This window comes from Littorina saxatilis, linkage group LG2, assembly GCF_037325665.1.
Source record: "Littorina saxatilis isolate snail1 linkage group LG2, US_GU_Lsax_2.0, whole genome shotgun sequence".
NCBI lineage: Eukaryota > Metazoa > Mollusca > Gastropoda > Littorinimorpha > Littorinidae > Littorina > Littorina saxatilis.
The window spans coordinates 50,152,679-50,177,448 of NC_090246.1; the positions used below are offsets into that span (position 1 = coordinate 50,152,679).

The 24,770-nt window shown below is 41.4% G+C and overlaps 1 protein-coding gene across 2 annotated transcripts in view; it reads right to left on the reverse strand.

Moving 5' to 3' along the window:
- LOC138959164 (inositol-trisphosphate 3-kinase homolog) overlaps positions 1 to 24,770 on the reverse strand; it is a 43,879-nt gene that overhangs the window by 16,371 nt on the left and 2,738 nt on the right. For both annotated transcript variants that reach the window (XM_070330540.1, XM_070330541.1), the window contains 5 exons: positions 11,855 to 13,757; positions 4,431 to 4,515; positions 1,101 to 1,250; positions 584 to 656; positions 73 to 208 (listed from right to left, as the gene is read on the reverse strand). In XM_070330540.1, coding sequence (XP_070186641.1) covers positions 73 to 208; positions 584 to 656; positions 1,101 to 1,250; positions 4,431 to 4,515; positions 11,855 to 12,427 — 1,017 coding nt within the window. In that variant the 5' untranslated portion in view covers positions 12,428 to 13,757. The remainder of the gene's footprint in view (positions 1 to 72; positions 209 to 583; positions 657 to 1,100; positions 1,251 to 4,430; positions 4,516 to 11,854; positions 13,758 to 24,770) is intronic.

The window sequence follows — 24,770 nt, forward strand, 5'->3', positions numbered from 1 at the left end:
AGGAGCATCTACAACTGACACTGCAAAAGAGAGAGAGAGAGGGACAGAGACAGAGATGACAGTCTGACTAACCTGCATGTAACGTAACTTCGTGATGGCTTCTTGCTTCTTCTCTTCCTCAGTAGGAGCATCAGGGTCTATCGTCACCATTTTCTCATAAAGGTCTTTCCGCAAGACAGGATTTTTCACTTCCAGCTCCAGAAAAGTTCTGCAAAATAAGAGCCTTCCATTTAAAAAATTTAATTTTTATAATGCTTAGTTTAACATTGTATGAGCTGTAATAGATGTTTCCCAATTTTTTTTTTTTTAGAGCTTTTTTAATGCACCCCTTAACCCCTTTAGAGAGGCCCTGGCCTGATCATACAAAATCAGGAGGAAAGGATTGCTAATACATGTATTATAATGCAAAAACAAACTAACAAGCCACTTGACATGCACTAATGGCTGAGCGGAAAGGACAAGTCACTACTAATTACATAAACCCACTAGTTTGCTCTGGTTTAGCAGCAGCAGCAATAGCAGCAGCACCACCACCAACATCACCACCACCACCAACAACAGCAACACTAACAACAGCTAATACCTTCTGCCCATTTTGATGTCCATAATATTTGGGTCCGAGAAGCGCTGCAGGAGGTCCTCCATTTCAATGAAGTCTAACACAAGTAAAGGAATATATCCATTGGAATTTATAAAGATAGAATTATGATATAACATTAACTGACTTAAAACTAGCTTCTGTCAGCTTAATGTAACAGCTTTTTACGTACAGTAAAACCCCCCCTTATAAGACCTAGAAACAATTAAAGAAAAAAATAAGATTTTAAAAGTCTTAAAATGAAGGTAGATTTACAGGCATAACTCGGAACAGAAAATTTCTAAAACTGGGTCCATAAAAAGGGGGGGGGGGGTGTCTCACAACTGGAGGGCGGCTTTTAAAATTGGCAGTTCTGCAGTACACAATTATTGCGACAGAAGCAGAATAGATTCTTGACGTTTCCAACAACAACAACAACAACATCACCCAAACAAATCCAACTAAGTGAACAACTGTATCATGAACTGGTACACTTTCACATTATCACAGAATGAAAGGATACACTCTCCATTGTACTCGACTTCTCTGTAAAACTTGGGTACAACATCCCTCAGTGATTCGCCCATCAAGGCTTGGTAAGTCTTGGTCTCATGATTCTCCTTCTCCATGCGTTTCTTCCAGATGGTGTTGGGGCCTGCTGGTGCAAAGGATCCTGCAACATATGGCACTAGTGCAAAACCTGTTATGCCTACTGGTCAAAATTCTATGCCAGTCTACTAGATTATCAAACTTACCCTATTTGTCATAGTTTTAGTGTTCTTTCTTTATTTGGTGTTTAACGTCGTTTTCAACCACGAAGGTTATATCGCGACGGGGAAAGGGGGGAGATGGGACAGAGCCACTTGTTAATTGTTTCTTGTTCACAAAAGCACTAATCAAAAAATTGCTCCAGGGGCTTGCAACGTAGTACAATATATTACCTTACTGGGAGAATGCAAGTTTCCAGTACAAAGGACTTAACATTTCTTACATACTGCTTGATTAAAATCTTTACAAACATTGACTATATTCTATACAAGAAACACTTAACAAGGGTAAAAGGAGAAACAGAATCCGTTAGTCGCCTCTTACGACATGCTGGGGAGCATCGGGTAAATTCTTCCCCCTAACCCGCGGGGGGATAGTTAGTTTTAGTGTGAAATGTCTCACTTTCATTAGACAAGCTGCACACATGCGCCCACACACACACACGAAGAACTCTATACACAGATGATTAATGAGAAATGGTGTGTGTGTGTGTGTGTGTGTAATATACTGTACTTCAGACTGCATGGCTACATCAGCAGTGCCACTGCCAGACCCTCCAAGTTTGCACATGCATTAGTTTTTAAACTGTATATAATCAAATATGTACTAGGATTTTAAGTTCTTTTCATGTAATAGTTCTCACGTGTTCTAACATGCTCTAAAAGTTCTCAGGTGTTGCAATTTGGTTCTTAATACATCCAATGATCAAGATGAGCACTATGGGTGTCTTCATCTGCATTCCGGAGATTTCTAATCACAGGCAAACCCTAACTTTTAGATAAGTTATAGTGAGAGGTCTGCAGGCCACACTAATCATTCCCCTGCCACGTGGATAACATGACGTCATCTTTGAAGGTGTGGGTGCTAGGCGTCTGTGTTTCAAAGTCCCCAGTCTTTCACTCAGGGTCTTTTAACATGCACATTTGTCTTTGTGAATGCATACATTTGCATGGAGGAACATGATATGATCCACCCGCCTTAGGAGTCCGCACTGGAAAAATCCCAGATGTGCCTCAGATTCAAACCCTTTTTTGTTTGGCTTTTAATTATAAGCTTCTTACCGGTTGAGCATTTGGATGCATAAACAAAAACCTGTTTTGCAGTGTTCTCAATACATAGGTTATCACTTTGTGTGCCTTTACCCCAACCCTAAACAGTAAGTTGAATAAAACCACACCCACATATACAGAGGAGGGGACCATGCAGTGACAATGTGTCATTTCATAGCTCCATTTTCATTTTTGACAAAATCTGAATTTTCAGTTTGTCTGTGGCAAAGTGCCTAATCAGGAGAAATGCATACATAGCTACTGTGCCAGTTTTGTTTGCTGAATATGAATCATGATGACTGGAGATGATTTAAATTGTTGTTACATTTGGTGAATTTGTAAATCAGGGATCAACTCCTGTTCTTTTTGGGATACTACCATACATCTTTTCACTGTCGTATGTGAATTAATTACAAAGAAAGACAAAATGTTTTGTTTCTAATCATATTTTTTAGGCTTGAATATATTGGTTGTTTTGACTTTTATGTTTTATGTTCTTTTGTTTTTTAGATTGTTTGCATCCCTGATCAGAAGGCTGTTGGACCCAAGTTTTCACTTGTACCTGGAACCTCTCTTCTCAGCGGCTGCTTGACAACGGAATCGGGACCACTGGGGAAGGATGCTGACACACTGCGAGACATCACGAATGGGAACTTCATCTCTCTAATGCTCTCGGCTGAGAATGTGGAGAAGTGTGGCAAAGTTACTCTTCCGGACGACTCCTGTCTTAGTCGCTACTTCGAAGTTCTTCACTTCTGGCTGATGAAGTTCACCACGCAGGCGTTCAACTCCAGGTCTCCACCTTCCGTGCAAGCAAAGTGTGGGCATGTGAGAAAGGATTACTTCAAGCTTGTGAGCAAGTACAACTGTCGACCGACTGAAAAGAACTGCTCGACCTTGTTTGACTTTCTGTGCCGGGCCTTTTCGTGTGGAAACTTGACGTCTCGTCAAAATGCAGCAGTGATAGAGTGTGCTCTGAACAAGATGGAATAGTGACTGTTCCAGAGAAGCCAGCCCCTACAGCCACCCCTGCTCCTTGTGTTTCTCCCCAAATGTCAGTTGTCATATTAATGCCACTTATGACTTTTTGTGCGCTGTGATTAAGCTGCACATACTGTATGTTATTGAAAGTTCTAATGTACTTCATGATGGAGGTTTTGTGATTTGAAAACAAAAGATATGCACTGGTTGTGCTGCCAAATTGAGTTGACAGATCCGCCGATTGATTAAAAAAAAAATTTTTATTAATTTTTTTTTGAAGACTTATTTGGTTACTTTATTCTTTTAGTTTGGTCCATATAACAAATAGTCTACTTGTGACTTGCCATTGGTGTCTCTGCTTTGAACAATTTTTTTTTTAATGGTTTTTGGACGAATTTTTATGTGACGTAATATTTACTTTTTCCTTATTCTAACTAAAATTGACATTTTTCCCATCAAATCTGATTGAATATGGTTTAACTATCAAGAGCAGCTAATTTCCTTTAATTTGATATATTATAAGTTTATATTAAGTGAATAAATTATGTTAGAGTGAAGATCTGCATATCTGATAAATAAGAGTATTTTCATATGATGTCGGCCATTTTTTAATTTGGCTAAATTGACTTCATTAACTATTTTTTTCGCAAGTAAATTCTATATACATGCATTTTAACATTCAATAAGTACAATTAATAAAACAGTTGATGAAAAAGAGCATTTTTTGTGTTTAGTGCTCTGCACAAGTTTTTCTAAGGTGGTCTGGGGTTGGTGTGATGGACATTTTCCCCGACTTTGGTGCTTCATAGCTAAAATTCTTATAAAGCCAGATCCCTAAAATTTTTGGATCCCATAGAAAATATTATATTAAGCATATCTACAAAATTTCAGAAGATAAAAGACATAACTCTTTGATTTATGAATGGCCAAAGTTGGGGAAAAACGTTAAAAAAATGAAAATGGCCGCCGGGCCTCTCTAAGCTTGCTACCAACTGAGCTATGGACCCACCGCGTGATGGGTATGACAGTCAAAGTACCTCTGATTTGACTCTTACCTGGATGCCCGGCCACCTGTATCCAGGCATTCTTTCTGTTTTTCAGCAAAGCGTCACTTGCCGGTGCCGTAAGATCCAGCGCAGTCTGTCACACACAAATCATGCCGCATGACATTAGATAATAGAGATTTTCGCATTTAGCTTTGGAACACACACACATACACAAACAAGACACAATATTTTCTTATTTAGCATTTGAGCAAACACACCCAAAATAACAAACAAGACATAATATAACACCACTCTACCTTTCCATAACAACACCACGCAGGTATACAAGCAAACACTCGCGTGACTTATCTTGGCTCAGCTTTGAATGTTGACCAAATCTTAATAGTCTCAAGAAGCGTTGAATTATACAAAGTTCATCAAAATTGTTTGTGAATTAGTTTTCCAAACATCATGCACAACAAATGCTTGCATTATATTGTATTTTGGTAAAAGAGTACACAAATCTGTCACAAAGCCAATGTCAAATTCCAACAGTTAAATAAAATTCTTGGTTGGGATAATTCTTTGATTTGACAATCAAGGAAAGGTACAGGTACTAGTTTGCAATTTTGATTCAACTCAGAATGTCTCTCATTTAGGCTTGACCATATTTTTTACATGCACACAGTGTTGTGGGGAAATACACAACGTATTATTTCAAGAAGATATGAACAAGTTATCACAATGTGCATGTCTGCACAGTATCTCCACCATTCTCCACAACTACGGTTTGATAAAGATGTCCGATGTTGTTTGATACTCTGTCCACAGTGTCACCCCCCCCCCCTCTTCCACATAACTGACACCATATAATCAGATAAAAATATGAGTCCGAACGAATCATGCACCAGTAATGAGGTTATACACTATCAGAGAGTTTTATTATACATGTACTAGTATAATCGGTAATTTTTCAAGCTGCACTTATTTTCCACATAAGTATGTAACACAGCAACAAAATGTTGACATCACAACAAACTGTCTTTTGAGAAAAGACACTCATTAGAGTGAAACAACACCCATGAACAAAGCGTGTTAGATATCTTGAGAAAGAACAATTAGAACAAAAAGCAGAAAGTCCCATAACACGTCATCAAAACCTCTGGGATATAATCAACAGCTAGAAGAACAGACGACAAAGAAGAAAACAGGAGAGTTTGTTAAAACAAGGGGAATCAACAAGAGACTAAGCAACAGCTATACACATACATGTACATGTATAGATATAATTTTGTAATGTATTTTTTGGCCAACTTTATATGGTATTATCTGCTCACATACAAGTGTAGTGACTCAAACATCACTACTTTCATTCTCTTTCTCTCTCTATCTCTCCCTCACACACACTCATGCACTGACATACACACGCACACACCCATACGTATGCCCAAGCATGCACAGACACATAAATAAGCTTAGATAAACACAGACACCACCTGTTATCTAATATCTTTCTGTTGATTTAGCACCGTCCAACACAAAATCCCTTTAGAAAAAGGTTATAAAAATGATCACATATCCGGCACATCTGCTTGAACTGGAAAAGAGGCAACAGAGAGCATCAAAATGCAAACAAAAAAGGAAAAGAAGAAAAGAAAAAAAGATCTGCAGCACAGCTTTCTTTCTTTCTTTATTTGGTGCAGCACAGCTGATATCAGCACAGACCAATGGATTTCATTTTATCCACATGTCTGAATTTAACAGTGGACACAAGAACCCTCTGAATTCACCATGGTTTGTTACTGCCAGGAAGGCTAATAACCACAAAGATACCAAAAAGTTAATCATTTACGTCTCACATATGGAGTCTGATTTTATCCAGTGAAGCTGATGCATACAAAATGCTCGCAAAGGCATGATCCCTCCTAATACAGCACAACCAAATTTAAGTACATACAATGGTATGACACTGTCAGCGGAAAAATACATCAGGCTAATAAACAGGAAATGTCACTAGTTTCTTATGAAACAATTAGCTTCAATTGTGTTGAAATGCCTGCCACACCAAGTAATCACTTATCCAGATGTAAAATCTACCATCAAGTTCCTGCATTTCAATTCATCAAAAAAAAAACATAAAAAAAAATCAAGTTAAACTTAAAATGTCTGAGAGAAAAAAAATCCTAGTTACAAAAGTACAATACTTAAAACTGGTTCTTGTGTACGACTCATGTGTATGTACGTGTTTTAACATTGGTGTGACTTGTAGAATGAGGCACTTGCAGTTGCAGCGATCATCCTTTTTCATGATTTCAATGTCTGTTATTCTCTCAGGAACCAGGCAGGAGATTGGTTTCGCATAACTCTCACTCTTGGTTGTACACATCATGTTCAGTTAAAGCTCTTACGTCCCTTTGTCCCTGGTTATAGGTACCTGACCGACTCTATTTCATTCTGCCAACTCTATCACTTTTTCCCAATTGTCAGTATAAATAAATAACATTTAAAAAAAAATAAAACCCACACACAAACCACATTTTTTTCAGACTTGGTGTACAGCTGAGCCTTCACGAAAGCCTTAAACATGGGACAACATCATAATTATAAGTTTTGTCTTTTTTCTTTTTTTGGGCCATGCTACCTTAACCACATTTCGTTTCGTTTGATCCTTTCAGCTGATGTGAGATTTTTCACACTAATGCAGGGTAAATATTTCTGTTTGACTGAGACTCACAGAGCTGTTTTTACATTTAGTCAAGTTTTGACTAAATGTTTTAACGTAGAGGGGGGAATCGAGACGAGGGTCGTGGTGTGTGTGTGTGTGTGTGTGTGTGTGTGTGTGTGTGTAGAGCGATTCAGGGTAAACTACTGGACCGATCTTTATGAAATTTTACATGAGAGTTCCTGGGTAGGATATCCCCAGACGTTTTTTTTTTCATTTTTTCGATAAATGTCTTTGATGACGTCATATCCGGCTTTTTGTAAAAGTCTACAAGACCAAACAGCCGAACACATCTTACAGCGATGTCACTTACTAGATGAGGAACGAAAAGAAGTGTGGCCGTCACCAACTCCCTTGCAGACCAAACTATACGGCAGTCGACAGGAGTTGGAGAAAACGACAATATTTATCCCCGAGTACGCAGAACTAGGGTCCAACAGACTTTAATTGTGTGTCTGTCTGTCTGTCTGGACTTAACAGCTTATTGATGGGAAACTACTGGGCGCAGTTCGTTCAAAAGTTGATACACTAACTTGATAATAGGTCCGATTGATCGTATTAAAACTTCATAATGTTACCTGGGACCTAAATGCGAAATAATCCACAAAAACGACTCTTGGCGGTGGGCGCAATTCGCGGTGGGATAGAACTGCTGTTTGGCTAATAGAACAGCCAGCGACTTTGCGTGCGTGTGCCACTCACAGTTCGCGTGCTACGCGACCTGAACGAGCAAAGTTAGCACCCTAGGCATTTGAGTTCACTGGCAAAATTGTCAGAGTTGGTGGCTTGGTGGAAAGCACGTCCGCCTATGGCCAAGTGATCCGGGTTCGATTCCCGGCATAAGCGGCCTATTTTATTTTTTTATTTTTTAAATTCTTGTTTCCTATTGTTTATTATGAACGTTTTAATGTTTAATTTTACTCTAATAATTTTTTTAATTGTGTAAAATAAATGAATAATTTTTATTTTTTTTATTTTTAAATCCACGTGCACAAGACAAAAACTTTCATACTGGGGGAGCGAGCCAGTCTGAAGAGTACTCGGGTCCAGCGCGAGCGTTTTTTATCACCAGTGCTGGACTGATCGTGTAACCTCTGCGAACGCCAAGAAGAAGAAGAAGAAGAAGAAGAAGAAGTAAAAGTCGAGGCGGCACTGTCACACCCTCATTTTTTAATCAAATTGATTAAATTTTTGGCCAAGCAATCTTCGACGGAGGCCGGACTTTGGTATTGCATTTCAGCTTGGAAGCTTAAAAATTAATTGATGAATTTGGTCATTAAAAATCTGAAAATTGTAATTAAATTTTGTTGTATATAAAATTATCCAAAATTATGTTCATCTTATTCTTCATCGTTTTCTGATTCCAAAATCATATAATTATGTTATATTCGGATTAAAAACAAGCTCTGAAAATTAAAAATATAAAAATAATGATTAAAATAAAATTTCCAAAATCGATTTAAAAACAATTTCATCTTATTCCTTGTCGGTTCCTGATTCCAAAAACATATAGATATGATATGTTTGAATTAAAAACACGCTCAGAAAGTTAAAACGAAGAGAGGTACAGAATAGCGTGCTATCCCGCTCAGCGCGACCATTACCGCACTATTCTGGCTTGTCGATTTCACTGCCTTTGCCACGAGCGGTGGACTTACGAAACTACGAGTATGCGGTCTTGGTGAAAAAATGCAGTGCGTTCAGTTTTATTCTGTGAGTTCGACAGCTTGACTAAATGTAGTAATTTCGCCTTTCCCGACTTGTTTAATCTCCCAAGGGCTGAATATTGACAGGTTACATTTCGCACAGATCCAACCACTGGGTATGGAGAGCTCATCAAAAAACAGTGGGAATAATTCTTGCACTGGTTTTTTTTCCGTTGGTCTGTGATCTCTCTTTGATCTCCACACACAGATCCCTCCAGGGAGTGTTAAGATGTGATAACAGTGGAAACCCCCTTTTAAGACCTCCAAAAATCTGAGCATTCAGGTCTTAAAAAGGAGAGTCTTAACATGGGGGTACATTTACGCAGGTTCTGAAGAGAACATCTGAAAGAGCGAGGTTATAAAGGGGGGGGGGGGGGGGAGATCTTAAACTGATTCGGGGGGATGGGCAGGGTCTTACTGTAGTGGAAATAAACGGTGCACGAAGAATGATCAAAGTCACAATGCAGAAAGGTTTTTCTTGAGTTCATTCGCTGCTGACATAGATTAGAACACCATAAACATTCTCTGGGCAGTGTAATCAGTTATACCAAGTAATCACAGTGTCTGTGATTTTCTTGGCGCCTGAGCAGGTGTGTCTATTCTTAAAATCCGCTCGGAGGTGCCAAGAAAAAAGTATTTTAATCGGTCAGGATGTCCAGAAACTAGTTACTGCCAGAGGAAATTACGGGGGCTGCGTCTGAAAGAAATGCGCAGTGACTGCCACAGTCTCATATATATATATGTTGACACGCCCCTGAGGAAGGCCTGGCAACAGGTCGAAAATTTGGGCTGCCACTTGACATTCTTTGTTTGGCTTTTCTTTTCCTTGATTTTGTTATATATATATATATATATGATATATACCCTCGGGCTTGAAGCAGAAATAAAACTTTAGACACATCATGACAGAAACAGAATAGCAAGACCATACCTGCTCGCCCACTCCCATGCTCCTGGATGGTATGTGAAAGCCATGGTAAAGGAGGGAGGGGGTCGGGTGGGGGTGGCCTGGTCAATGAGAGAGAGAGAGAGAGAGAGAGAGAGAGAGAGAGAGAGAGAGAGAGAGAGAGAGATGCATACTTCACTGTGGAACCGTCGGCCCGTACACAGATGTGGAGCGAGGGGGGTGGGACATCGAAACAATCGCACAGAGGAAGGAAGGAAGTGTGTGTGTGTGTGTGTGTGTTTGAGAAAGAGAGACAGACACTGACAGAGAGAGGGAGACAGAGAGAGAGAGAGAGAGAGAGAGAGAGAGGGAGACAGACAGACAGACAAAAAGTGCGACAGAACGAAGTGATGTTCCTAAGCCTTAGTCTTCGGTCATTATTGAATACTTTTTTGATCTGACACATTGGTTTGACCCCTGGCCGGTCGACCGTCCGATAGTTTTGACCTGTAGGTCTTCTGACCATCATTTTTCCTACTACACGGACAAAGCCAGGACGTTTGGACCTATATTTTCAATCCCGGTCCAACCGATCGTTTTTCCTCTCAGCGATGGTGTGAACAACACTGAGAGAGAGAGAGAGAGAGAGAGAGAGAGAGAGAGAGAGAGAGAGAGAGAGAGAGAGAGAGAGAGGTGGGGCGGGGGGGGGGGGGTGTCAAACAGCCAGACAGAGAGAGAATAAAGGTATTTTACATTTTCTATATAAGGTACGTCCTTTTTCATAAGTGAACGATCTTCACTTTATACGGGAAACTAAAGTGGACAAAGACAGATATTTTAATCTGTTCCTGCTTCACTTAGTCATCCTGTGCTTAGCTAAACAGTAAACTCGGTAAATTATCACATGCCAAGCTCATAGTCTTTAGCGGGGGTGGGGGTGGGGATGATAACCATGAGGGAGGGTGTGTGTGTCGTGTATGATTGCCTTTTTTTATTTTTTTATTTGTTCTGTGCTCTTAAATTTTTTTATTTTTTTTAATGTTCTGCTGAGTCCATCCCATGAATTTTCAACCAAAACAAACTTTTAAAAGTAACAAAACGAAAAAAACGCCATCAATTACATCAATCTTAATGAAACACAAACACTGTTACAGCAACAGCAAGGAAAAGACAGTCTAAGATACTCAATATGATGATGCCTTCTTAGTCCAGACCGGTCAAAACCGGACACAACTGGTCAAGCACTTAGTGCACACAAAGAGGTAACATATAATCAGCTCGAAAAAGATCAGAAAATGCGCAGATGGCAAGAGTCAAGTCAGTACTAATCTACCGTGAGGTTTTACATAGGGAATCACTACAAAGGGCTATTAGCCAGGGGTAAGTGGCCAGTTCGTCTTTTCTTTTTCTTTTTCACACTTAAATATTTTCATTTACAAAATACTGAAACGTCTCAACCCTAATTCACATCCTAGCATCACATTTATATTAATAGGCCAACCATATCTATACTTACTAATACACATTTTTGAAATGAGCAAAACATGATTAATAATTTTGTTTATGGGGGTTTGCACTTCTGGATAATAACCAAACAATACATCTTGTTCTGTTAATGTATAATATTTTCTCCCGTATTAACAAATATACATCTACTAACTCTCTCTCTGTCTCTCTCTCTCTCTCTGCGTGTGTATGATAAATTGTGTGTGTGTGTGTGTGTGTGTGTTCGTGTGTTCGTGCGTGTGTGAGGGGGTGAGTGTGAAAAACCATGTGAACAGCTTTACATAAACAACCACGACTGACGATGCCACACATATATATTATACAAAGGATATATATCGAGGTATTCGATATATGTTGATACATCAATACACTGGACAGACACTCATTGACAGAGGGAAAGCAATATGGCAGAAGCAACGTTCACAGCACAGCACTTGATTTGTGCCAAGCTAGGAAAATAGAAGACAAAGCGAACCACCCATGGAACATGGAACTAACTTGAGACATATATATAATTATATACTCAAGAACTGAATTGAATTGAACTTTTATTTTACAAGGATTAAGACTTAAGGCTACGCCTTTTCTTACATTCTGTCCTTAGGACGCACAGACACACAATTATAAAATACAAAATTAAAAGCAACAAACAAACAAAGAGACAGGGACTCACCATGGCCAAAAAGTTGGCGATAGCCACACTGACCCCCTTGTGTGTGGTAGCTCGCATATTGTTCTGTACGTTGACCAGCATGGAACTGGAGCACCGACGACACAGTTTGGGGTTGTGGGGGTCCACCTGCGTCACCTTCAAGATCAGTTCCTTCCCTTTAGCCACCTCCTCTTGGTCAGAGACAGCATTCCCGGTGACACAGAACCTGCACTTGTCATGCCTCTTCCACACGGGGAAGGCCACCTTGTGCATGAACTTCCTCTCCCCGATCTCCAGGTCCACGGCGTCCAGCGCCTCCACGGACATGGACAGCTCGTGGCTGTGCTTCACCTTGCCGCCAAACAGGAACGCGGGAGACCTCGATGGTGTCTTCGGAGGAGCGTCAGGCTTGAGAGAGCTGTCAGGGGCGACCGTCGCGGAGACGTCCGTGGTGGTCTGTGCCGGTACCTGCTGCTGTGAGAGCCGGTATTTTTTGCTGCCGGACCGTTTGTTCGTGCCCGACTGACGCCGGAAGGCTATGGCCTCCACAGGGGCGCCGTCGGGCACGTAGGGCTCGCTGTGCATGCATCCCATTTTGGCAATCGAGTTATTCCAGCCTCAAGCCGTCTTGGCGAAAGCTATTCAAGTAAGGATTGCCGTGCATGCCCCCCATCTGTTTGTTTGTTTGTTTGTTTTTGCTTAACGCCCAGCCGACCACGAAGATGCCCCCCCATCTAGCTGAGTTATCCCCTCAAGTCTTTGCAACATGAAGCATGAAGCCCATTCCGGCTACAGCCCCATACAAAAACTCCAAATGTTCACTCAAACCTTGGCAACGGCCACAAGGCTCGCTGTGAAGCCCATTCTGGCATGCCCTCCATCCAACTCTTCTTGTTTTCTCAATCAAAAGCTAGAAGCACGGCTATCTGGACATGCATCCCATCTTTGCAATAGGAACCAGCTCTGGTTATACACTTCAACGTGCGAAAAAGATCTACGCGAGGCTCGCTGTAAATGAATCACATTTAACTCCAGTTTAGTTATATTCACTCAAACCTCGGCACCAGCTACTAGTAGAGAGCCGGCTGGCGATCGTCTATTCTTTTAGTTATTCATTCCTGTGTCAGCAAGCACAACTCGCAATGCACGCGTATCATTCTGGAGAGTGTCACCAACAACTCCATACATTTATTTATTCAAAACCAGCCAGCAGCTACATGCATGGCATGCTGTGCGCCAGTATACATTCCATTCTATCCATCGCAACACACTCCAGTTATTCACTCAAGCGCTGGAAACAGCTACAAGCATTACTGTGCATGCATCCCATGCTGGCGAACGTCACAGGCACTAAACAAAGTAACAGTATTCAACACAGTGTTTGGCAACAGCTGACATATATGTACGGCTTTCTGGTCTTGTATCACATTCTACCGATGACGCCACACTTTGAACTCCAAGCGATTCACTCCAATGCTAGCAGCAGTTGCTGCATGTTTGAGGGATGTCACTGAGATGGCAGGTTCAGAAATGCACCCTTGTACATCATACTGGCAGTCGTCGTCGTTGTTGTTGTTGTTGTCGTTGTTGTTGAAAGAAGGTGACTGTCTCCTAAGTTTGGCACCAAGTGTAGAACGGGACAGCTGTGACAGTCAGTCATGGAACCAAAGCTGAGATGACCGTGCCAAACAGACGAAAAAGAAAAGGAGCACTACACATGTATGTCAACAAAAGTCAGTGCACACTTTCTTGGCAAACAGAAAAGTCCCATCCATCGTGTGCCCCGCGGCATCTGAGATTCCCACGTAATACCGAAATCCTAGGTTTCTACCTCTAAGCTGAGGCTCGCAGGCAACGTTTGCACAAGCGGACGTGGTGGTAGTTCAAGTGAAAGTGGGACATGCTTTCATCGTATCCTCCATCCCTGGAGACAAATCAAACACGGTAGGATTTAAGGGCAATAGGCTACATTATCCCTGGTAAGCCAACACAGTCATATACGCAAGCAGCCCTTCATTTTTTTGTCAAATGCGCTGTGGTCAAGACATTGTTTTGTAAGTATCATTCGACCTCAGCTCGCGAATTACTGTAACGCTCTAAGAGTGCAGGATTGTCAACGTCTGCTTCCAAGCATTAGCAACTTAAAATGGGTACCAAGGTCACACACACACACACACACACACACACTCACGTTCTCTCTATCTCTCTCTCTCTCTCTCTCCCCCCCCTCCCTTTCTCTTCAACGTTACTAAACACCCAAGCATATGGCATACGGGTGTCAGGTACACACATACCCGCACGCGACATCTTCCTCATTTCAGTGGATACTCAAAGTCGTCATCACAGGTAGAGAGAGGTACAGACATCACATGTTCCCACAACGATGCTGGATTACGTTCGCAAGAATAAAAGCTAATTAAAGGCAAAAAATAACTGCACGAGGTGAGTGTGACGTTTTTATTAAGAAGCTGACAGTTTGATGTAGACTAAAAAAAAAAAATTTTTTTTAAATGAGTGCACGGTAGTCAAGAGATTACCACAGTTAGCAAACACCATATCGTGTCTCTATGTCCGATAACACCGAAAACATTACTCCTCATCAACCGTAGCGCACTGTGTAACCCTGCAAAGATATCGTCGGACGGACTCAATATTTGATATGTAACACTTTGCAAAAAGAAGAAAAATTACTGATATCTCTGACGTTACAACAGTGGAGATAACATAGAAATGTGTTGTCTACGAAGGACGACTATGACCACAAAGATTCATCGTTCCACACTAATTAAAATGTCTTCGTATTCTTTCATCTGTTAGACGATGGATTCGTCTTGCGAATTTCCTGCGCCAGTGCCAATGAGTGATGCGTGTACAGTGCAACCCCGCTTCATAAGATGTTTTTCCTCTTTTCAGATGTTCTGTTTTAAAGGTGGTCGTCTACATTTTTGCTTTTTTATATTTAGTCAAGTTTTGACTAAATATTTTAACATCGAGGGGGAATCGAGACGAGGGTCGTGGTGTATGTGTGTCTGTCTGTCTGTCTGTCTGTCTGTGCGTGTGTGTGTGTGTGTGTGTGTAGAGCGATTCAGACTAAACTACTGGACCGATCTTTATGAAATTTGACATGAGAGTTCCTGGGTATGAAATCCCCGAACGTTTTTTTCATTTTTTTGATAAATGTCTTTGATGACGTCATATCCGGCTTTTCGTGAAAGTTGAGGCGGCACTGTCACGCCCTCATTTTTCAACCAAATTGGTTGAAATTTTGGTCAAGTAATCTTCGACGAAGCCCGGGGTTCGGTATTGCATTTCAGCTTGGTGGCTTAAAAATTAATTAATGACTTTGGTCATTAAAAATCGGAAAATTGTAAAAAAAAAATAAAAATTTATAAAACGATCCAAATTTACGTTTATCTTATTCTCCATCATTTTCTGATTCCAAAAACATATAATTATGTTATATTCGGATTAAAAACAAGCTCTGAAAATTAAATATATAAAAATTATTATCAAAATTAAATTGTCCAAATCAATTTAAAAACACTTTCATCTTATTCCTTGTCGGTTCCTGATTCCAAAAACATATAGATATGATATGTTTGGATTAAAAACACGCTCAGAAAGTTAAAACAAAGAGAGGTACAGAAAAGCGTGCTATCCTTCTTAGCGCAACTACTACCCCGCTCTTCTTGTCAATTTCACTGCCTTTGCCATGAGCGGTGGACTGACGATGCTACGAGTATACGGTCTTGCTGAAAAAGGGCAGCTACTTGACTAAATATTGTATTTTCGCCTTACGCGACTTGTTTCAATAATCTTATGGTTAGATTTCGATACAAAATTATGTCAAATGATGAATGAACCATGGGGAAAAAAGTTATAGAAAAAAAATATATGTAAAAAAAGATTTTATATTTGGGTAGCGTGACTCACGCTTCCAATATTTTGTTTTCTGTTTGCTGAGAACATGTGCTTTGCCTAAAAATACTGACCAATCAAATTCATGTCACTATGCTTTATAGCCACGCCCAAACAAGTGCAGCAACAGTTTGACACTGGAGCGCTGTCCAAGCTTTTTTTTTAAACGCACGAAATGCACGGGATTTGAGGAGTTTTTACGCTTGGCATTTTCCAAATAAGGATATCCTACTATGAGTACTACGCTGGAATACTACAATGAATTTTCAAACGGCCACACTGGCTTCGTCTTTCCTGATGGAAAGGGGGTGTATTGTTGATAATTGTAGATAATAGACTCTGCATTTTAATGGTCAAATGGCGATTTCGGTATAAAAATGTAGACAAGGACCTTTAAAGTTTATAACCTCAAAATCTAAACAACGAAGTGACTGTGGTAAGATGAACAAAGTTAAAAAACAAAGGATTACTGTACTCACCGATACAAAGACGACACAAGACGATGATGAACAAAGTTAAAAAACAAAGGATTACTGTACTCACCGACACAGATGATCGTCTTGTGTCGTCTTTGTATCGGTGAGTACAGTAATCCTTTGTTTATAACCTCTGTAAAAAAAAATATATAACTTCGTCTTCAGACTCCCTCCCTTTAAAGGTCCTTGTCTACATTTTTATACCGAAATCGCCATTTGACCATTAAAATGCAGAGTCTATTATCTACAAATATAAACAATACACCCCCTTTCAATCAGGAAAGACGAAGCCAGTGTAGCCGTTTGAAAATTCATTGTAGTATTCCAGCGTAGTACTCATAGTAGGATATCCTTATTTGGAAAATGCAGAGCGCAAAACTCCTCTCAAATCCCGTGCATTTCGTGCGTTTAAAAAAAAGCGTGGAAAGCGCTCCAATGTCAAACTGTTGCTGCACTTGTTTGGGCGTGGCTATAAAGCATAGTGACATGAATTTGATTGGTCAGTATTTTTAGGCAAAGCACATGTTCTCAGCAAACAGAAAACCAAATCTTGGAAGCGTGAGTCACGCTACCCAAATATAAAATCTTTTTTTACATATATTTTTTTTCTATAACTTTTTTCCCCATGGTTCATTCATCATTTGACATAATTTTGTATCGAAATCTAACCATAAGATTATTGAAAACAAGTCGCGTAAGGCGAAATTACTACATTTAGTCAAGCTGTGGAACTCACAGAATGAAACTGAACGCACTGCATTTTTTCACAATGACCGTAGTCCGCCGCTAGTGCAAAAGGCAGTGAAAGTGACGAGCCTGTTCAGCGCGGTAACGGTTGCGCTGTGCTGCATAGCACGCTTTACTGTACCTCTCTTCGTTTTAACTTTCTGAGCGTGTTTTTAATCCAAACATATCATATCTATATGTTTTTGGAATCAGGAACCGACAAGGAATAAGATGAAATTGTTTTTAAAACGATTTCGGAAATTTAATTTTAATCATAATTTTTATATTTTTAATTTTCAGAGCTTGTTTTTAATCCGAATATAACATATTTATATGTTTTTGGAATCAGAACATGATGAAAAATAAAATAAAAGTAATTTTGGATCGTTTTATAAAAAAATAATTTTAATTACAATTTTCAGATTTTTAATGACCAAAGTCATTCATTAATTTTTAAGCCTCCATGCTGAAATGCAATACCGAAGTCCGGCCTTCGTCGAAGATTGCTTGGCCAAAATTTCAATCAATTTGATTGAAAAATGAAGGTGTGACAGTGCCGCCTCAACTTTTACAAAAAGCCGGATATGACGTCATAAAAGACATTTATTGAAAAAAAAACGTCTGGGGATTTCATACCGAGGAACTCTCATGTAAAATTTCATAAAGATCGGTCCAGTAGTTTAGTCTGAATCGCTCTACACACACACACGCACAGACACAGACACACACACACACATACACCACGACCCTCGTCTCGATTCCCCCTCTATGTTAAAACATTTAGTCAAAACTTGACTAAATGTAAAAAGCAAAAATGTAGACGATCACCTTTAAAGACCTGAATTTCTCCGACTTTTTTTTGTTGAAGGTCTAAAAAGGTCGGGTGTCCCCTGTAACAAGTGAACGAATACAATCACTATCTCACGGTCACGGAAAACTAACCGTGGCTCCGCTGACATTTAAGAGAAGATTGCTTTAAACTGTTATTGATTGCTGGTGCACTGCAGCAGTAGAAATTATGCGACAAAGACAGCAAATATATATGTACTCAGTTTACATTTGCTTTGCGATCGCAGACATTTTCCATCAACAGCGAAGGTCGATTGATGGCATTTCTCTCCATAGACTTGTTTCTGTTTTCAGTAAGAATCGTCAAGATAAGAAAGTAGGCCGTACCTTGCGCAAGTCATCTGTGAATACAAGCACACGTCTGAAGGCAGTAGTGACTTCACGATTCCGAGTCCATGTACATTTCATGGGCACCACCCCATACACTTTCCACCGAATCACAAACACTGTCACTTGATAACATTCAGCTTCTGTTCACATTCCCCACCAGCACATACAACTTTCAACGGCACTATCTCTACTTTCTAAGGCGGCGATAGTGACAGAAGATGTGCTGACAGTGAGCTGCATCATTTCTATCTACAATTTCCTAAGCGCGACATGTAGGTAAGAACTGCAACAGCAGCAGCACACGTGAGCCAACAGAATCTGCCTGTCATGCCATGATAACCAGTTGGTGTTTGTTGCCACCCTCAGCTGGCCCCTGATGCACCGCCAGACGTGCTAAACTAGCAGGTAGATCATGTCAAGTGAGAGGAGAGGCCACACCACGCTGGCTGACACTAGATTTGTAGATGTGAGAGAAGCAATGCCAAGCCATTGACACCAGACTCTAACACACTGCTGATGCTGTGTCGTCGTCGGATGGCGAGGGCAAATCAATGGCAATTTGACTGCTTTGCGTGTCACCCACAAGGCGTTGTCTCACTTTTACCAGCGCAGCTTCAATAGTAATACCTTGTTAGGCGTGTCTCTGCTCACAGTCTGCTTCCTCTTCCTCCTCACCTGTTGCTGCTACCTATACCCCCGCTTTCAATGCTGACGGCAAGCACATTAGGTACGACGGTGTCCCACACTACCAGCTCCGCTACGTGTATGTTAAAATTCTCTATCAGTCTTTTTCTGTTTCTTCCTCTTCCTCGCCTGTTACTGCTTCCACTGCTCTCTGTCTATAATGCTACCGTCGAGCGGTAATGTACAATTAAAGGTGCCCCCCCCCCCCTATCTTCTCCTCTCCGTGCATGTTAAAGTTGTGTTGGGCCTTTAACAGATTGTGTCAGTCGTCCATTTGTGTTCCCCGCCGAGTTTTAACGTTAGCTACAGAACTGTGCTGCCACTGAATGCACCTCAAAGGGTTGAATGGGGTTAACAAAAAAAGAGTCACACAATCTGTACATACACTCATAGGAAAAAGGTAGGGGCCACTTACGCAAACAAACACAGCTTCCAAACCACCAAACAAAATTGAATCAAATTTGTAACATGTTTAATTCATTATCTCTGCGATCCTTTTCCAAAATATGGTGACATTTCATTCACGCATTACGTGTCAACAAGCTCTGAAATAACATGGGGGTCGAAAACAAAATTTGCAAGTTCCGAACAGTTCAGTAATGGGTGTGTCCGCCGCGTTTTGCGATGCCTTCTGCAGTCCTGTTCCGCATCGAGTTTACCAGCTTCCTGCGGAAGGCCTGAGGAATGGCCTGCCATTCGATTTGCAGGAACTGGAGCAGTTGCTGCAGGTTCCTTGGGGGTGGGTGGTTGTTCCTCACTCGCCTGTCCAGCTCATCCCACAGGTGCTCGATGGGGTTGAAATCAGGGCCGCAGGCCGGCCAGTTCATCCTGGTGACACCAGCCTGCTGGATGAAGTTATTGACCAGCCTCGCTCTGTGAGGTGTCGCGTTATCGTCCTGGAACACAGCCTGCACACCAATCTGGTGTAGAGCAGGTAGAACCAAAGGGGCGACAATATCATCTCTGTAGCGCTGGCCCGTCAGGTTGCCAACAATGTGGTAGAGGGGGGTTCTGTGTCGAAAACTGAAGGCCCCCCACACCATGATGGAGCCCCCGCCGAAGGCCACCCTCTCCTGCACCAGACCGTTATTGCACCGCTCACCCTGACGCCTCCACACACGAGCCCGACCGTCATGATGGTGCAGATTAAAGCGGGACTCATCGCTGAACAGCACATTGGCCCATTGCTGGCGTGTCCACCTGGCATGGTTGTGACAGAACGCCAAACGAGCCTGGCGATGAGCTGCTGTCAGTCGTGGCCGTACAGCTGGATGACGTGATCGCAGGCCAACTTCGCGCAGGCGTTTGCGGATGGTTTTCGTGCTGACGTTGGTGTTTGTTGCCACCCTCAGCTGGCCCCTGATGATGTTTGCAGTGGTGCCTCGCTGCTGCAGAGCTTGTCTTCTGATGAAGCGATCTTCACGCTGTGTTGTCTTCTTAGGCCGTCCTGACCTGGGCCTCTCCAGAACGCTGTTGGTGGCCTGGAACTTCTGATGCAGCCTGACCACGACAGAATGGGACACTCCAAGTCGTCTGCCCACTTCTCGCTTGCTTACGCCGTCTTGCAGCCATGCGATGGCCCGGGCTTTGTTGAAGGTGGTCACCTTTCGTCTGGGAGGCATAGTGAGAAGATGGTGGCTAGCGGAAAATCGCGGTAGCGGAAAATCGCGGGGCTATAAAGCCAAACTGGTGACAACAGTTCACTCTCAACACATCCTCCCTGCACGTGCATAACGAATTTTTCATCTTTCCCGCCCAGGCTTGCCCACGCGCCAGCGGAAAAATGGTCCACTTTTTGAAGTTTGGCAGTTTCTGTCTCGTGCCCTAGCCAGGCCTCCGTGGATCCCGAGCAAGTTTCCTGCTATAAACACAGCATTGCTCACCCACTGGTGTGTACGGCCTGACAGCCATTTGGTTATATAAACTTAGGAACAAGGAGTTTGGCACAGATGAAGTCAACTGGTTTTTTCAAGGGCGGTCCCTAACTTTTGCCGTTCAGTATATATTCCGTAGGTGTATATGGGCTTATAAAGGCGAATATCTGTTCTTGCTCAAATCAAAGAACAACTTCTGATTTCCAATGTGTACCTTATTCAGTAAGTGTGATTAGTTCTTGATTACTAGGAGGTTTTAACTCCGTATATATAGTAACCCAACATGCACATTGTGAAATGTTCAATACTGTTTTCAGTAAACACAATGTATCGATTATTGCAAAGAAAACGAAAGGACTGTGTTGAACTTGTCAACATTCAGAGCAGCAGCTCGCTTTGCCTCAATGAATGGGAGTTTTAGGTTTTACAACCAGACGGCTGTCTTTCATGACCAGTGAAGTGTGAGTCCAACAGATTAGCCCAACAATGGAATTGTTTTGAATGGGCTTTGTCATAATATGCTGAAGTTGATATTCAGTCTCCTGGAAGCATTGACTTTCTTTCTTTATTTGGTGTTTAACGTCGTTTTCAACCACGAAGGTTATATCGCGACGGGGAAAGGGGGGGGGGGGGGGGGGAGATGGGATAGAGCCACTTGTTAATTGTTTCTTGTTCACAAAAGCGAAGCATTGACTTTTGTGGTGTTTAAACATGTGCAACACTGCTGATCAGCTACCAAAGAAGTCGTGATAATTCTGGACAACCAAAAAGACCTCTGCAGAAAAATATCGATATTGCATAAAATAGTCAGCTGACATTTAAGACTGTCTTTCCAGTGAAAACAGTTCTGCTTGCTATCTCTGATCTGCCCAAACTTGTACATGGGTTAAGACCATCCAAAATGACACCAAACATCAACATCATAACTGCTTCCTGTTCAGAGTTTACGATTTCTGATGAATTAATTGTGCAGATTGACACTAAATTTTTTTTTTTAAAGGTACTGAATTTGTCAAATCCAGGTGCACGGAGCCCCTGGGGCTTTTAGTCATACCTCAGGCAGCTATCCGTTAGAAGAACTACCAAGTTTCATTGACTTGCACCCAAAGAGTCAAGAACTGAGCTTTTTTTACGAATTAATTTCGTACTCGGACCCGGCTGGTCTTGGCCTATTTTTGGATCTAAATTTAGATCAGGTAGATCACCACATCATGCACAAAAAGACACGTCACTTAGCAAACTATGTCAGACGTCATCATGAGTTTATGTAAAACAAAATGGAGGCCGGAATCACTCAGTTGAATCGAACTCCGACCAAACACCACGTAATAACTAGGTTAATTTATGCACTCGCGTGAACAAGAAACTGTCGAGCTTCACAGATGTCGTCGTTGGGTAGTTTTGGGTTTGTTTTACTACCATAGGAGGATTTTTGAACTGTAAATGCACTCAGCTGCAACAAAAACGCAAAACGAAGGCTGTGAGCTGCACTGTGCCCTTAAATCCCACTCTGCACACGCACAGGAAACACACAGGCTGTTGATTTTTGGTATGTGTCCAACTAGAGGGATGGTGCTATCCCAAATGAAAGCCCAGACAAATCTGAGGTGGTTGCTGGAATTTTTGTATACAGGAAGGACCAGGCCTTTAAATGAGTTGAGTTACTTCTGTGAGGGATTGACACACACTGTGACACAGCATCACATAAACAACCACATGAAGCTGCTTCAAATAGGTGGGTAAGTTTGCCAACTTGTCAATCCCCCCCCCCCCCCAAAAAAAAAAAAATCCAAGCAAATGCATGCATGTTCTTTGCAAGATTATTTGTAGCAGTCAATGATAAATGTGCTCAACTGAGCTTTAAAAACAAAACAAAAAATTAACGGACTACAGCCTAGCAAGCGATGCAGGAATGTACTTGACCCTGCCGTGAAGAACAGCAACGGTGCCCCAGTCGAGAAATTAGCATGACCTGGTTGCTGCAGTGACAAAGGAGTTAAAACAGCTACACGTACCGGCAAGGCAGTACACTACAATGGACCCCCCTTTTAAGACCTCCAAAAACCTTGGGGCAATCGAGTCTTAGAAAGGAGGTACATGTAGTCTTAAATTGCAGGTACATTTTCAGAGGTTATGAAACGAAGAACTGAGAAAGCGCGCGGACTTCATAAAAGTGGGGTTGGATGTGGAGTCGGAGAAAGTAGGGGGTTCATCTAACAACGAAGATCCACCGTCTGCTCTATGAGACTGATGGCTGCAGGAGTCACACCAAATAATTATAAGACAAGCTGAGCATTGTATCAAAAAGCCCGAGGCATTGATTTTCCCCTATACATTAACTCAGATTCCTCTGCAAACAAGCGTTAAAACTGTTTGGAATTGTATTGATTTTAGACAGGCCTTGGTGTATTGTGTACACGAAGCTGCTTATGTCATAACATCGACCATTTATGGTCATAACTATATATTGTCCATCATCCATGACACCCTTTTGGAAATGTGAATCTGATCTTGAGAAGTCCGCCTTAATGTAAGTGACATTCGTGACATTCGCTGCACCACAGCTGAGACACACCTAAAAAAAAAAAGAGAGAGAGAGAGAGAGAGAGAGAGAGAGAGAGACAGAGAGACAGAGAGACAGAGAGAGAGACAGAGAGACAGAAAGACAGACAGAGAGAGAGACAGACAGACAAAGAAAGACAGACAGAGAGAGACAAACTGACAGAGACAGACAGACAAAGAAAGACAGACAGAGAGAGACAAACTGACAGAGACAAACAGACACAGAGAGAGATTTCGTAATAAACAAAGAGAGCACAGGAAAAGGAGTAGTAACTGACTGAAGTACCTGGAGACAAAATTACTCGTTTTCAAAGTTTCGATGTTATGACGTTGATTTCAGAATCTTGTTCACCTTTGATGGTAGGCGCGCCGAGGCACAAGTCTAGTGACAGTGCAATCAAAGAGTGACCAAACGTTGAGTGGTACAGATTGCACAAGTCTAGTGACAGTGCAATCAAAGAGTGACCAAACGTTGAGTGGTACAGATTGCACAAGTCTAGTGACAGTGCAATCAAAGAGTGACCAAACGTTGAGTGGTACAGATTGAAAGTAAGAATGCTATAAATGAACATGAAGATTAGATACTGTGAAACGAAGATTGCATGATGTGCTTGGCAACCTTAAAAAAAAGTGGAAAAAAAGTTAGCTTTTTATTTTTGAAGTGACCAAGCCATGAACACTCACACACACACACACACACACACACACACACACACACACACACACACACACACACACTTGTTGATAGCAAACACACCACAGACAAGAGTTTATATAATATATAGATTATCTTATATAACTATAAGTGGTTGTTGTCTATGAGTTTTTTTTAATGCTTGTACATGTATGTTATTTCTTACGAGGAAACTTTTTATATGTAAAATGTTGAATTTTAATGTCTTATGTAAAGCGCCATGAGACTGCCATTTGGCGGTGAACAGCACTATAAAAGAATGTTTTATTATTATTATTATTAAGAGTGAAGTGGGGTGTGAGGAAAGATCCTACAATAGATCCAGCTATCACTATCAGCCAAAACATTGCTCCTCTCAGAGACTGAACATACTCATTGCTCACTGAAACAGTTTTAAGCCGTTTTATATGCCCATAATGGCCTTGTGGTGAGTGCGTAACATTTAATTTGAACTGAACAACCCAGGGAGGTATTCTCAGACTGTCTTTCAGAAAAGAAGTTTCCTGTCCCAAATGCACAAAGACAAAACCATATATCTGTGGTATACAGTCGTCCCCCCCCCCTCCCCATATGGTTTTAAAATTACAGATTGTAAATCTTCAAAACCTTGATGATCTGTCAGGCTCAGGAGAGTTATATGGAACAGACGTTGGCTTTCATGCACAGATATTATTTCCTTTGCACATATTATTTTATCTTTTGAAAGATCTGTCTTGTGACAAATTTGTTTTGGCTAAGGAAAAACATAATTCAAATGCCTGTGTGTGACTGAATTCAACATTTTAAGTCAACCCTATACACAGGGCACTCTCTTCCGAAGAAGT